This window comes from Emydura macquarii, unplaced genomic scaffold (genome assembly GCF_026122565.2).
Source record: "Emydura macquarii macquarii isolate MOO-44397 ecotype Brisbane River unplaced genomic scaffold, CSIRO-AGI_Emac_v2 contig_67, whole genome shotgun sequence".
NCBI lineage: Eukaryota > Metazoa > Chordata > Testudines > Chelidae > Emydura > Emydura macquarii.
The window spans coordinates 3,006,941-3,019,800 of NW_027130204.1; the positions used below are offsets into that span (position 1 = coordinate 3,006,941).

General features: G+C 42.7%; 1 protein-coding gene across 9 annotated transcripts in view; it reads left to right on the top strand.

The window, feature by feature from the left end:
- Positions 1 to 12,531, top strand: part of USP54 (ubiquitin specific peptidase 54) — a 181,717-nt gene extending 169,186 nt beyond the window's left edge. For all 9 annotated transcript variants that reach the window (XM_067537876.1, XM_067537928.1, XM_067537936.1 and 6 more), the window contains 4 exons: positions 4,895 to 5,013; positions 7,158 to 7,295; positions 9,896 to 10,082; positions 11,066 to 12,531. In XM_067537876.1, coding sequence (XP_067393977.1) covers positions 4,895 to 5,013; positions 7,158 to 7,295; positions 9,896 to 10,082; positions 11,066 to 11,721 — 1,100 coding nt within the window. In that variant the 3' untranslated portion in view covers positions 11,722 to 12,531. The remainder of the gene's footprint in view (positions 1 to 4,894; positions 5,014 to 7,157; positions 7,296 to 9,895; positions 10,083 to 11,065) is intronic.
- The last annotated feature ends 329 nt before the right edge of the window (positions 12,532 to 12,860 follow it).

Sequence of the window (12,860 nt, forward strand, 5' to 3'; positions counted from 1 at the left end):
AACCTGTAAAAATGAGAGAGGCATCTCGGACCTCATCTGACAAAGATACTGTTTAGTCCCTGTAGATCAAATCTGTGTATCTGGAAGTCCAGCATCAATTCTGGAGTTATGCTCACCAAAATGGTTTTGTGCCTGGTGCAAGTGGATCCAAGGTCCTGGGATCATTGACTCTGCTCTTAGCGTGAAGTTCTTGGATTCATCTGAGTTGACTAAGTCCAGTGCTAATGGTTCAGTGCCATTGATTCTGGAGAATCACTTGCTACAGTATTCTGTGGTGAATATGAGTGGCACTGTAGTCTCTGGATTGGCCAGTTAGACCAAGTCCAGTGCCTAGGGTAGGGCACCATTGACTTTGACTTCAGCATAATTGGAACCAAGCTCTCTGGATTGACCAAGTGTAGTGCTGTCAACTGCAGTTTCAAAGGGACCTGATTCTCATTCTAATTCTGGATCAGGCCACTGTAAAATGCTCAGGGTACAATCCAGACTAATCAGTAGCTGTGTCACCCTTTCCTCTCTAACCTGGGGTGCCTTTACAATACTTGGCTGTTGTAGCCTTCAGTCTGGACTGCAGCATACAAGTCACTCTCAGCTATGTCTCTGTGTGTGCTGCAGCCAGCCAGCCACACCTTGGCTCTTACCAGCCTTGGTTATATTGCAGGGTGACCCCAACATACCCCAGTCCTACATTTTCACCAGAAAGGTAGGTCCTGTATTGCCTAGCCCTCTCCCGGACAATACAAATTCATTTAAAGTCCATATTTCTTCAAATGATATAATATGCCCACTTGGAGTTTCCCAGACACTTCAGTTTAAACGCACTGGATTAAATAAAACAATAAAACAAGTTTATTAACTACAACACGAGAGATTTTAAGTGAATACAAGTAATGAGTCATAAAAGTCAGAAATATTTACAAGAAAAATATAAAACACAACCAGTGCCTAACTTAACAAACTATGTTAAATTCAAAGCAAAAGTTTTTCTCATCACATTCAACAGTCTTATTGGCTAAACTTCTTAGGCTAGGACCCCTTCTTCTGTTTAATTGCTGCGTCCTTTGTCCCTTCTCATGCAGTGAATTATACAGAGAGAGAGGAGGGAAGAGGGAACGCTTCGAGGTGTTTGCCCTTTCTTTTTATAGTCCTGTTTTCCCTTTGAGACGCATTTCCAGCTGGAAGCAAGGCTACAGGCAGTGTGTGTGGAAGGAAACACCAGGCTGTTTCTTTGCTAAGAAGTAGCTTTATGCCTGAACCCCTTTCCTGCCAAAGAATGGCCACTTAGCAGGTAATGGCTGTGTTTACATCTTGCTGTGATGTCAACTTGCCCTTTGTCTCTCAGGAACTGGTTTAGCCACTCCCCAGACTTCTCTGGAAAAGATACTATAGGGACTTGTCTACACTACAAAGATAAGTCGACCTAACGCCACATTAATGACTGCAGTGTCTGATGCCCACCCTATCCTCCTGAGCACTTCTTTTGTTTTGGTGGAGCAGTCTTGCTTGACAGTTGAGAGAGAATCAGTAGCCCCAGTATCGATTATTCCCAACTTGGAGGGGAGAGGTAATCTGTATCAGATTCCTGAGAGGAGTTGCTGAGTGTTTTCATCCTCAACTGAACTTGGGGTCTTAGAATCATAGAAGATTAGAGTTGGAAGGGACCTCAGGAGGTCATCTAGTCCAACCCCCTGCTCAACGCAGGACCAACCCCAACTAAATCATCTCCTGGGTTATGGCAGAGGCCATTGGGAAGAACATTGGGCTGGAACGGTTTGATTCACACCTAAGGATAAAGTCAATCACATGGATTTACTGGGGTGTGAGGTTTATATCTCAACTAGCCATTCTTATCTGCAGTATACCTATGAAGCAGTGTTGACAAATCACTTCCTTGACTGGGACGTCCATTCCCCTGTTGTATTGATTCCCCGAGGGACAGCATAAGACAGTAAGACACGGCCACACTCCTCTGAGTTCCAGACACAGAAATCTTGCCAGTATCTGGCCAGAACTATTTGTTCAACCTTTGGGGACTGTCTGTCAGAAATCTTGAGCTAAAAGCAGCACATTTGATGGGAACAGTCTTGTAAAGAATCCTGTTTTCATGCCTTGATCTGTCTCACTGACTAGAACTTTGGCTTGTGTAGGGGAAGGCCACTACCAATAAATCGGTATCATTCATGGTTTTAGCCTCTCTGTGGTATAAGGGGTTTTCACCGGTTGCCTGACTATCCTAATTATTTTTCTCAGATGTTAGGGAATCCACATATACATCTACAGTTTGGTCCTCAGGAAACATGCATGTTGTTCCAGTCATTGGAATTTGCTATAGATAGTTCCCTTTCATCCCTCCACAAAAAGTGAGGTCATTGGAACCCTCATTTGACTCCAAACCTGCAATTCTTTCCTGCCAGAGGACAGATTCCTTATTTGTGCACCTTCTTGATGCAATGAACATCGGAGCCACAATGTCTCAGGACGTTAAGAAGCTTAACTGTGGAAGTTAAGAACGAGAGCGCTCCATTACCATATGCAATAATACACAACTTGTTTTTCACACTCTCCAGGGTTTGTAAATTCTACAGGACATGAGGCTTCATATCAGTTTATTGATCTGAGTCCTGTGATTAAATCCAAATCTGTCCCCATTCTGATGGACAACACCATACTAATATATTGCAGCAACTGACAAAGAATGACTTGATCCAGTTGGCTGGGTCAAGAAGCTTCCCTTTTCTGAGAATGCAGCTGCCATCTTTGCCTGGCAGATGAGAAAGTGGAGGACAGAAGGGTTTTGAACAAGCATAACCATTAACTGGAAAAGATTCATCAGAGCAGTGTAAAATAAAGTGGGCTCAGGACAGCCCTCCCTTGCTTTTAACTTGGATTATCTTAAGGTGCATTTTTTTTTGTTGAGTAAGCTTTCCACCCTCTGGGGCACTGGTCATCAGTTTTTGCTCATCCCCCCAATAACCACTCAAATGAAGTGGTTCCGTGTACCACTGGAGTAGCTTGTGGTATTTGCTTTGCCACAATGGCCGTGGCAAAGGAGACTGGATTTTCCAATGCTGAGAGTACTGTAGTCAGACAGGTACATTTGAGTTGCCCCAGGCATATTTCCTTCCTTCCAGCCCAGAGAATGAATAAGATACAGGCCTAAAGGATTAATCGTCTGTACACCATATTCTGTTCAGAAAATGTACTGTCTGCATCCTCTCCCTAAATCTTCACTATGGTGGTCTCCTGTGTCCATCTTACTCAGGCAGCTAGCCTTTCCTAAGCTTCATTTATATCCAGGAACTCTGGTTCCATACTTTGGTGATTGATAGATCTTAGATTTAGTCCTCTTAGACAATGATTGTATCTTCATGTGCCCTCCCAAAACTAGGGGTACATGGGATGTTTTACTACACTAATGGTTTTTTCTTAAAAATGTTCAAGAGACCAAGTAACCAAACTTAGCCAAACGTATTGTCTAAAGACAAAACAAAGTACAATATGAAAAGGAGACACAAATACCTTCCTTCCGAGGAGCAGATTCTTACAGCACATTCACTAGTTTATGCAGAATATATGCTTCAAAAATACTTATTTGAGCTTGCAGTGTTTATAATACGATTTTACAAGTTACAAAACCCTTTACACATAACAAAGTTTAAGTTTAACCCACTGGTTTGTGCCAGCTTTGTCCTTGGTATTGTTCTATAGTTTCCCATATCTGTTATTGAATACTACATTCCTTATGTTGATGAGCTATGAAAGTATTCCCTATCTGTATTTGGTCAAAACCAAGATGCATGAGTACTTTGTACAAGTCTCCTATTTTCTAATGCCAAAGCTGACTTCAGCTTTGTGAAGTACTGTGGGATACTTAACATGGGTGAACAGAATTGTCGGAAGAGCATAATAAATTCACTTCGTATAACTTTCCAACACGTACGTACATACGTACGTGTGTGTGTGTGTGTATAGTTTGGTTTGTATTGTATTAATACCATACATATAATACCTATTAATGTGGTGTATGCTATGCTTAACATATGTGTATTGGCTAACAGATAGGACTGAGGATCCTTCCATCAAAGCTCAAAGATTGCCCAAATTCATCAGTCTGTGTACGACAATTGGTATGACATGGCTGGTATTCAGCCATCTGAAGATACCAAAATATACTCAACTAGGCCTAACGTAGTTTCCATAGCATGTCTTTGCACGGTCTTAATCAGTTTGGAAGGCTCCTGCTTGAAGCTCTACATATGCTTTCAGGAGTTTTTCTTCAATTGTGGCCTGTTTTGGGAGAATAAAAGGTGGTAGTCTCTCTTGACATGATACTTGTTTTTGGCAATTCCGCAGTCCTTGTTAGGCTAGAACTCCTCAGTCCTCCTTCTTCGAGATTGTACAGCTTGTTAAACTCCCACAAATGAGAATGCGCAGAGATCATTTGAAAAAAAATAAGGTTACTTACTAGTAACTGGAGTTCTTTGAGATGACCCTCTGCACATTCATACTCCTCCACTCACCTTCCCCACTTCTTTGGAGTCTTAGTTTCACAATTCCCAAATTAACAGAAGGAATTTAGGAGCAATTGGGGCCATTCCTCCTTTTAAACCTGTAGAACCCTGCATGAGGGCAAAGGAGCAGGGAGGGAGCAGCCTGAATGGACACTCTTCACTAGGAAATTCTGAGAGCTTGTGATTCGGGCACTTTGATCCTGTAAATGTTGATGTGCAGGAAGGGGCTTGTCTCAAATAACTCCAATTACTGGTAAGTAATCTTCATTTATGTATCTAGATCTCCACTTTCTGTTTGAGCCAGGGCTGAGATAACTAATCATGTTCTATAGATGCAGAGTCAGACCTTGAGTTTAACCTCACTTATTTATTTCCCTCCCCAGTCTCTGCAAACATAACTATGAGGAAGCTGCACGCTGTAGCCGGCGCAGGTCTCTCGAAAACGCCGACAGCAGAGATTGAACGCAGTCTCTATGGAGCCATTGTCTCACCTGTCTCCAAGGTAGAACCTTCACATTACTGTGAATGAAGAAAGGGTCTCGAAGGTTGTATAGCTGTGGAGGAATTGGACATTCCAGCAGCAAGAATAGTGCAAAAACTTGCATATAAAAGGCAGTGGGATCATTAATGTTGAACTTTAAGGAGATAATTTTATACAGTCTTGCTTGGGATCCAGTACTAAGAAAGTGGTTGACTCAGGGTCAGTGCTACACTCTAAATGCTGACCTCTTCAGGGATATGTGACCTCACAGTTTTAGAGCTAGTACCTCTGATTGTACTGTAATGGACTGTAGCAAACCATTTTGCATTGCAGAGAGAGAGGCTGGGTGACCTAAAATACTTTCCATTTTGCTAACTCCTGTGAATTTTCTCTTCATATTATATCAACAGTTTTGACCCTGTCTCCTTTAGTAGATCGTGTCTAGGACCCCCACATGGGGGGCAAAAAGGGTACACTTTACCGGGGCCCAGAGGACTGCAACTCCCATTACCATGAGGAAAAAATTGAGGCTAAATTATAGATCATGCCTGAGGATATTTATAGAAACTTATTTCCTTGTATCTATGTATCTATTGTCCAGATCTTGTGAGATTTGCTGGAGCCAATCAGAAGCAGCGTTAGAACAGTCTCAAACAACATTGTGAACAGTGAGTTGCTGGGCCTGCTGGCCCAGCCCAGGCCCTTCTCTAGAATAGCATGTGTGCTTGTGCAGTTAAACTAGGACTTGTAGTTTGAGACTGAGACACAGAGAGATTTGTGCTCCTCTCTGTGACATGGTCTAGCATATCGAGATCAAGAACTACCAGTCCCAGCGTTCCTTGTGCATAGGCAGGAGGGAGGGACAAGCTGGTGGGAGGGGAAAAGGAAAGCACCATAAGATAGTGGGAGCCATTGCTGCTGCTTCTTCTGGTAGGATTTGCAGGTGCAAAATATATGTGTGTGTCTAATTCACTCACAGTCACACACCCCCTCTATGCTGCCATGTCTGGTGGTGGCTATAAATACAAATCAGGCAGCCAGAAATGTAAGGAGGTAAAAAGAAAGGGAACTAAAATAAGCTAAAGGACACCAATCTATCCTCCAGTTTTTCAAATCAGACAAGGCCTTTCTGCAGTCAGGCAATATACTAACTAGGGAAGCAGAGGAATAAAATCAAGACATTGACAGGATATAATACCTTTATAATGACCAAAAAGTTACAAAATAGTCAGCAAACTTGTAGAACTCTCAGGCTGAGTGTTATGTTAAACAAAAACAAACAAACAAACAAAAAGAGCAAAGGGGGGGCATTTTTCAGAAGTGTAGAATATGTAACAGTAATTTCAGATTTCAAACTTTTTTTCATGGTTCATGAGACTGTATGTGTGGGATGAGGGAGTGTGGTATGTGTGTAGGAGGGGGCCGTGTTACAAGTTTGTACTGGGCCCGAAAAAATTATGCTTGGGCCCTGTCTGGGAGCTACAGGCTGTAGCCACAAGCCACCTTACACAGGTAGGAGGAGACTCCAGCTGAATAGCGGCTGGCACCGGCGATGACCCGGTGCCTTCCCCTGCATGCAGCAGCTGGAGTTTGGGTGTCCAGTCAGTAGATCTGACCGGACACAGTCAGATCCCCTTTTCAACCAGACTTTCCGGTCAAAAACCAGACACCTGGCAACCTGTCTTCATCTCTTCAGAGTTCTGTACAAATATTAACTGCTGAGAGGTTAAACAAGCCCCTTGTGATTCAGGTATGGATTAATCCTGTTTTCCTCTCAGTGTACAGGGGATTGTTATATTAAAATAAAACTGTCAGTCAGATCTTAACATTCTTTTATAATATCGTCTTACATTTATACAGCAAGAATTCCAAATGCTTTACAAACTATAGCCAAGTCCTGCAACAGCAGCAAGATCTAGCCTATTTGACCACTGGGCCGAATAAGGTGAAAAACTTGATTAGAAGGATACTGTTTTTATTAACAAGACCTTAACAGACTCGCTTGCTTTATGCTCTTGCATTAGACTTGAATGAGAGACTTCAGAAAAGGAAGGATTAGTGTATTTCTCTAAGTCCATCATACTTTTATCAAACCTCTTCTCCTGAATCACTGTGCAACAGTTTCCATGGAGAGATCCTTCTGAATGTGATAACGTTGTCTGCAGGTTGCGTACGCCAGAGGCCATACCAGGGAGCCGGAAGAGGAGATGTACAGTGCAGAGAATTTCCGTCGCATTGCTCGCAGTCTCAGTGGATCGGTCATCACAAACAGGGAAGAGACTTTGGTCTCCTCTCATAATTTTGTAAGTAGAATGAACCTCAGCATTGCATAGATGACTGCTTGGGGTGGAAATAGGGGCTGCTTTCCCTCATCAACTCTATTAGTCAGTAGTAAAGGGGAAAGGCTCACAATTGAACAGCATTGATACCAGTTCAGAAGGATGAAAATTTGTTGCAGTGAATCATTCCCTTTTTTTTTTCCTGTTTGATGGAGAAGTCCGCTTTTATTTTAGAGCAACAAAGTTGTCTGCTTTTAGAGTGACCACACCTAGAATTGTGCCACTCATAGCTTGTGTGTTTGCTAATATGGTTAAACAAGGTAAAGTGACACAGTCAATTTGAAGTTTTCTTTTCTAGATACTGACTTAAAAATTCCAGTTCTTCGAGTGCTTGCTCATGTTGATTCCATTCTAGGTGCATGTGCACCTTTGTCCATGGTTACTGGAATTTTTTTCCCTTTAGCAGTACCCGTGGGGCCGGCTCCGGCACCCCCTGGAGTCCCACTCACATGCCATGGTATAACAAGCACTGCTGGCCCTACGCCCCTTCAGTTCCTTTTTTCTGCCTGTGATGGTTGCTGGAACTGTTCTGTTTGCTTTTGCAAGTGCTACTTTAGTACCATACAGCAGTGTTACCTCCATTCCATTACCCACCTCCCATCCCTGCTGTTGGAGTTGACAGCAAGAAGGAACTGAGGAGGTGTAGGGCCAGTGGCACCTGTTATACTCTGTGGCATATGCACAGGACTCCAGAGGGCACCGGAGCCGGCCCTATGGGTACTGCTAAAGGGAAAAAAATTCTGGTAACCGTGCACGGAGGCGCGCACACATCTAAAATGGAATGAACATGAGCAACACATCTCAAAGAACAACAGTTACAAGGTAAGTAACCGGTTTTTTTAATTGAGCCCTCATAAACAGTATGTGCTGTGATTTAAAAAAAGAATCCTTTAACAGTATGTATAAGGATATTTTTCTCCCTTATTGGTTTTTTTAAGGCTTATTTTCAGCAAGAAACAAAGTGATTATACACAAAGTGCTGTCATTTGCACAAAGTAAACAACTGAACAACAAAAAGATGACAGAAAAACAATTTTTTTGTTGTTAGTAGTCTCAGGTTCGGTGTAACAAATCTGAAACTTGAAAAATGTAAAATATTTTCCGGCAGGAGTGAAGGTTTTTTTTTTTCAAGTTGATTGTGTCCCTTTCAACTGTTTAAGTAAAGTTCAATTATTTAAGTTTTTAAACCACGTCTGTCTATCTAGATTTCATTTATGAAAAAGTTCTAGTGGAAGTGGATGTAAGGTGATGTGTGTGTTGCCTAGTTGACCCTTCTGCTCAAAGGGCAGGAAAAGTATGCTCCCTTGGTCAACATGGTTCTGGTCATTAAGGGAATAAAGAATGTTGCTGGGTCTAATTGCACCCCGTAATATTCCTCTTTCAGAGACCCCCAAATGTATTTAATTGGAAAGCAGGGATTTGTATTGAACTGTAAGTGTGAGGAAAGCAGGAACAGATTGCTGTCAGTGTTTAACTGGGTGATTTCTCTGACCAGCAGAAACTTTAAGAGTAAGCAGTAATGTGATGTATTAGTTGTGTTCTGATTTTTCACTAACCATGTTTAGACTTCTTCAAAGGAAAGCTAAAAGCATTGGCTTTGTTTAAAAGCAGCAGAACAGGAATGGGAGAGGCTGAGCTGCAAAATCAGTGTTAAGCAAGGTTGAACGCTATAGCATGACTCAAGTTTTAGGCCTTGTTTACATTAGCACTTATGCCGGCAAAAGCATTTTGTTGCTTGGGGTGTGAAAAAACACACCCCTGAGTGACATACGTTTTGCCAGCATAAGCGTTTGTGTGGACAGTGCAATGTTGGTGGGAAACGCTCTCCCGCCAACATAGCTCCCGCCACTTGTTTAGGTGGATTTATTATGTCAATGGGAGACATAACGCGGCTACGCAAGTGCTCTTACAATGGCACACCTGAACTGATACAGCTGTGTGCCACTGTAAGTTTTAAGTGTAGACTTGCCCATACCTTTAGGTCTTGTCCAAACACTCAAGTTGTACTAGTTTAACTAAAATTTGTTTTCAAGTCAATTTAATTAAATCAGTGCAACTCTCATGTGTAGGTAAGGCCTTAGCCCAGTCTTGCATTGATGCAAAAGCTCAAACTCCACTGCCGTATCAAACAGTGCCTTACATCACTGTTTACCTCTTAATAAAGCATGTTTGCAAGGGAGAAGCTTCAACAGTGTACATTTTCCTGGCGTGTGACCCAACCCTTCAAAAAGTGATCGGGAAAGAGCAGATTGCTTTTTCTAGCAAGAGATTACCGCTGATATTCTGAGGTGTGAGTATGGTGTTGTGTTTTTTCTGAGCGGGTATGTTGGGTTTTTCTCTGATCTGTTTCCAGTAATTTTAAATTATTAGTCAAACCATGTAAGTGTGGTTACCAAAGAGAGCCTTTCTGGAGTGGACACTGTTGTTACCTTGCATTTCTTTCTCTTTCGTATACAGATGCATGTACTTGTTCTGGTGACTCATCCCTCTCTCCTGGCTGGATTGAACCCAGCTTTGTTTTAATCATCATTTGTGGTTTCTTTCCTTTCTCATTTTTTCAAAAGGAAGCATCAAATGTGAGGAAAATGCCAAAGGAAACCACACACCATTCTTCCAGATCCACTTCCCTCCCTTTTCCCCACGATCCTTCTGTGTTACCCTTTGATTCCCAGCACTACCCAACCCAGATGCAGAACCTGTCCCATGATGTACTGATGCCTAGCATGGTGGGCAAGGCACGTAGACCATCAGGTAATCACAGGACTCTTCACCTCCTGCATGATCAGAAAGGCTGTGATTCTTTCCCTGCTGTGGCTGAAGTACAGCTCTTCGGGTCTTGTCTGTCATAGCGGGGGTCTTACCAACTGCCTGAATCACTCCAGAAATTTGGAAGGATAAATTGCCTTTTTTTTTCTTCACCGTCCCTTCTACACTGCTTTAATGATGCTATACTAAATGGATATAACATAAAGGAACAGTCTTTATGTGAGATATATGGCTGTTAATTATTTAAATAATTATAGTAATGTTTATATTATATATACACAGGAGGAGGTATCTGGCCAACAAAAGTGTCTGGCATAATCCAGTGGGACTCTGTTTACTATTTTAGAGAGCATCTACAACACAAATTACGATTAGGTCATTAACTATATTGCACTGATTTTTAACATTACAAGAAATGAAGCTATAAATGATGCACATGTTCCTCAGAGTTGACCCAAAGTTCCACCCAATTTTTGGTACCCAAAGTATGTTGATACTGAACTGTGTTTCGGGGGGGGCGTGACTGCCTGAGGGAAGAGCTGGTTATTAGTAATATATTTTGTTATATAAGATACTTCCCTCCAAAATCACTTGTGGGTGTGATCTGTTTGAATTATATCAGGAGAGGTCACCATGAAAGTTATTCAGAAACCCCTAGGACATATGTCTTCAATTTTCTTGTTGGGCTCCCTCTCAAGTGAAATTGGACATGTTACAAAAATTGCTGACTATTAAGAAAATCTGGTGTCCCGTTAGTGCATGTGACAGCACCTGCAGAAAGACAGTTGGGAGCTCTTTTCTGGGGGGTGCGGGTGGAGTTGCAGATGGAAAGTGAATTGCAAGGAGGGTGCAGCTTAGTTTTCATTCATTGCAAATCCTAGGTCATATCAGCTGTGGGCCACAGTTAGTGGTTTTGAAAGGAAAATAAATGAAAATATAACTGAGCAAACTTCCCCCTGCCCCTCCAGGAGATCAGAAGAACGTCCAGAAACTTCTGGTTGTGTCTGACTGGGGTGAAACTTTCCGAGGTGAAGAACGCCCAAGTGTGGCACTGAGCTACAGGAGTCTCCCTTGCACACAGAAATGCACTTCTTCCCAGGGGCAGATGCCTCTTGTTGACCAGCATGTGGGAGATGGAGCATCAAGCGTCTCTGGCCATCGGCTGCAGATGAGCCACACTGCCAGACAAACAGCAACACTGCCAGATAAACGAACATTGCATTTGGAAGACGCTGCCCAATCAGACAAGGGATTACAGGAAAGCTTCCTTCAGCAACCCTCACGACACCAAATGCATGTGTCCTATGCCATCAACTGCAGACCGCCTCCTAGCACAGACTGCAGCACCTTAAGAGTACCACAGGGGCCGCCTTGGGACCCTTGTGCCTCTCCAGGTTGCCCTGTGCCTCCCCCGCGTAGTAAGGCCTCTGGACCCAGGAGAGTAGATGTGCCCCCAGATGAAGACTGGCGTCAGAACAGCTTTACCCCTCAGCCTGGTGGAAGGAGAACACTGCCAGTGCACATGGTGGATGGGACTTTTTCTTCTGCTTCTGAGGTGCACCAAAGGATGACAGCCCGTGCATCAGCAACTGTTGCTGCCACCATGCAGAATAATGGCTGGTGAGGTCTTGTTCCACTCTGTGTCCCCAGCACTGATCAAACCCCTTTGTGAGTAGGCTGGCTGAACTGTAGCTGTTGCCGAGGTGCAGCTGATAACAAGGCAGCAAACTCTTCAGTCAGTATCTCTGCCAGTCTAGTCTTAAAATGTAGCTATTTGGTATGTGGAAACTAACTGCACTGTATTTCTTTTCCTGTATTGCTGAATTGCTGTCTGTCAGGGGAGCTCTCAGCTATTCCAATCCCAGACCTCTCAGCAGTAAGCGCTATAGTCAATAGTAGGTATAAGGGGCACTGGCTGTGGATAAGCTCACAGGTGTGCATTTGTTTTGAAGAAAGATGTGCCATTAGCAAAAAGGACCACTTTTTAAAGGACTCGATCATGAAATGTAGTTCTGGGAAATTCATTGCATACAAAGCCAACATGCTGTTTTCCTTTTGTTTTCTTCTCCTCCTCCCTCTCGTGTTCTCTACTGGGGGAAAAACGGATCCACCTTCTGCGTTCCAGCAAATCTAAACGTGGCAGGACTGGTGATAAGAGAGGCAAACCCAACAGTCAGTGTGCTGAGACTTTAAGCACAGGCCACAGCTGTAGTTGCTACTGAGGAAGGGGGAGGGAGACATTGTCCCAGAGTAAACCAGAACTTTTCCCACTTCCTTCAGGCAAACTAACAATGCTTCAAACAGGAAAAAACTGTTAATGCTGCACGCTTAATTACACCAATGTAAACACAGAATAAGTTTAACTATTTTAGGGTCAAACATACTTGCTTTTGTAAATATTTTTCAAATAAATCTATGAAATAGTTCTATTTAACTGCCTGAGTATGAATCATCTTCATTTTTTATTTGGTTTTACTCTTCAGCTGACCTGAGGGCTCTGATTTGTGTTTTTAATACACTAACTGGAATAATAAAGCTATATATAAAGTTGTTTGCAGTGCTGTTGTACCGTGTTGGTCCCAGGATATGAGATGCACAATGTTGAGTGAGGTAATATCGTTTTCCAGACCTGAAGACGAGCTCTGTGTAGCTCAAAAGCTTGTCTCTTCCACCAAAAGAAGTTGGTGCAATAAGATACTACCTCACTCACCTTGACTCTCTCAAATATAAAGGTAATTTGTTAATAACAGTAATTTATTAACA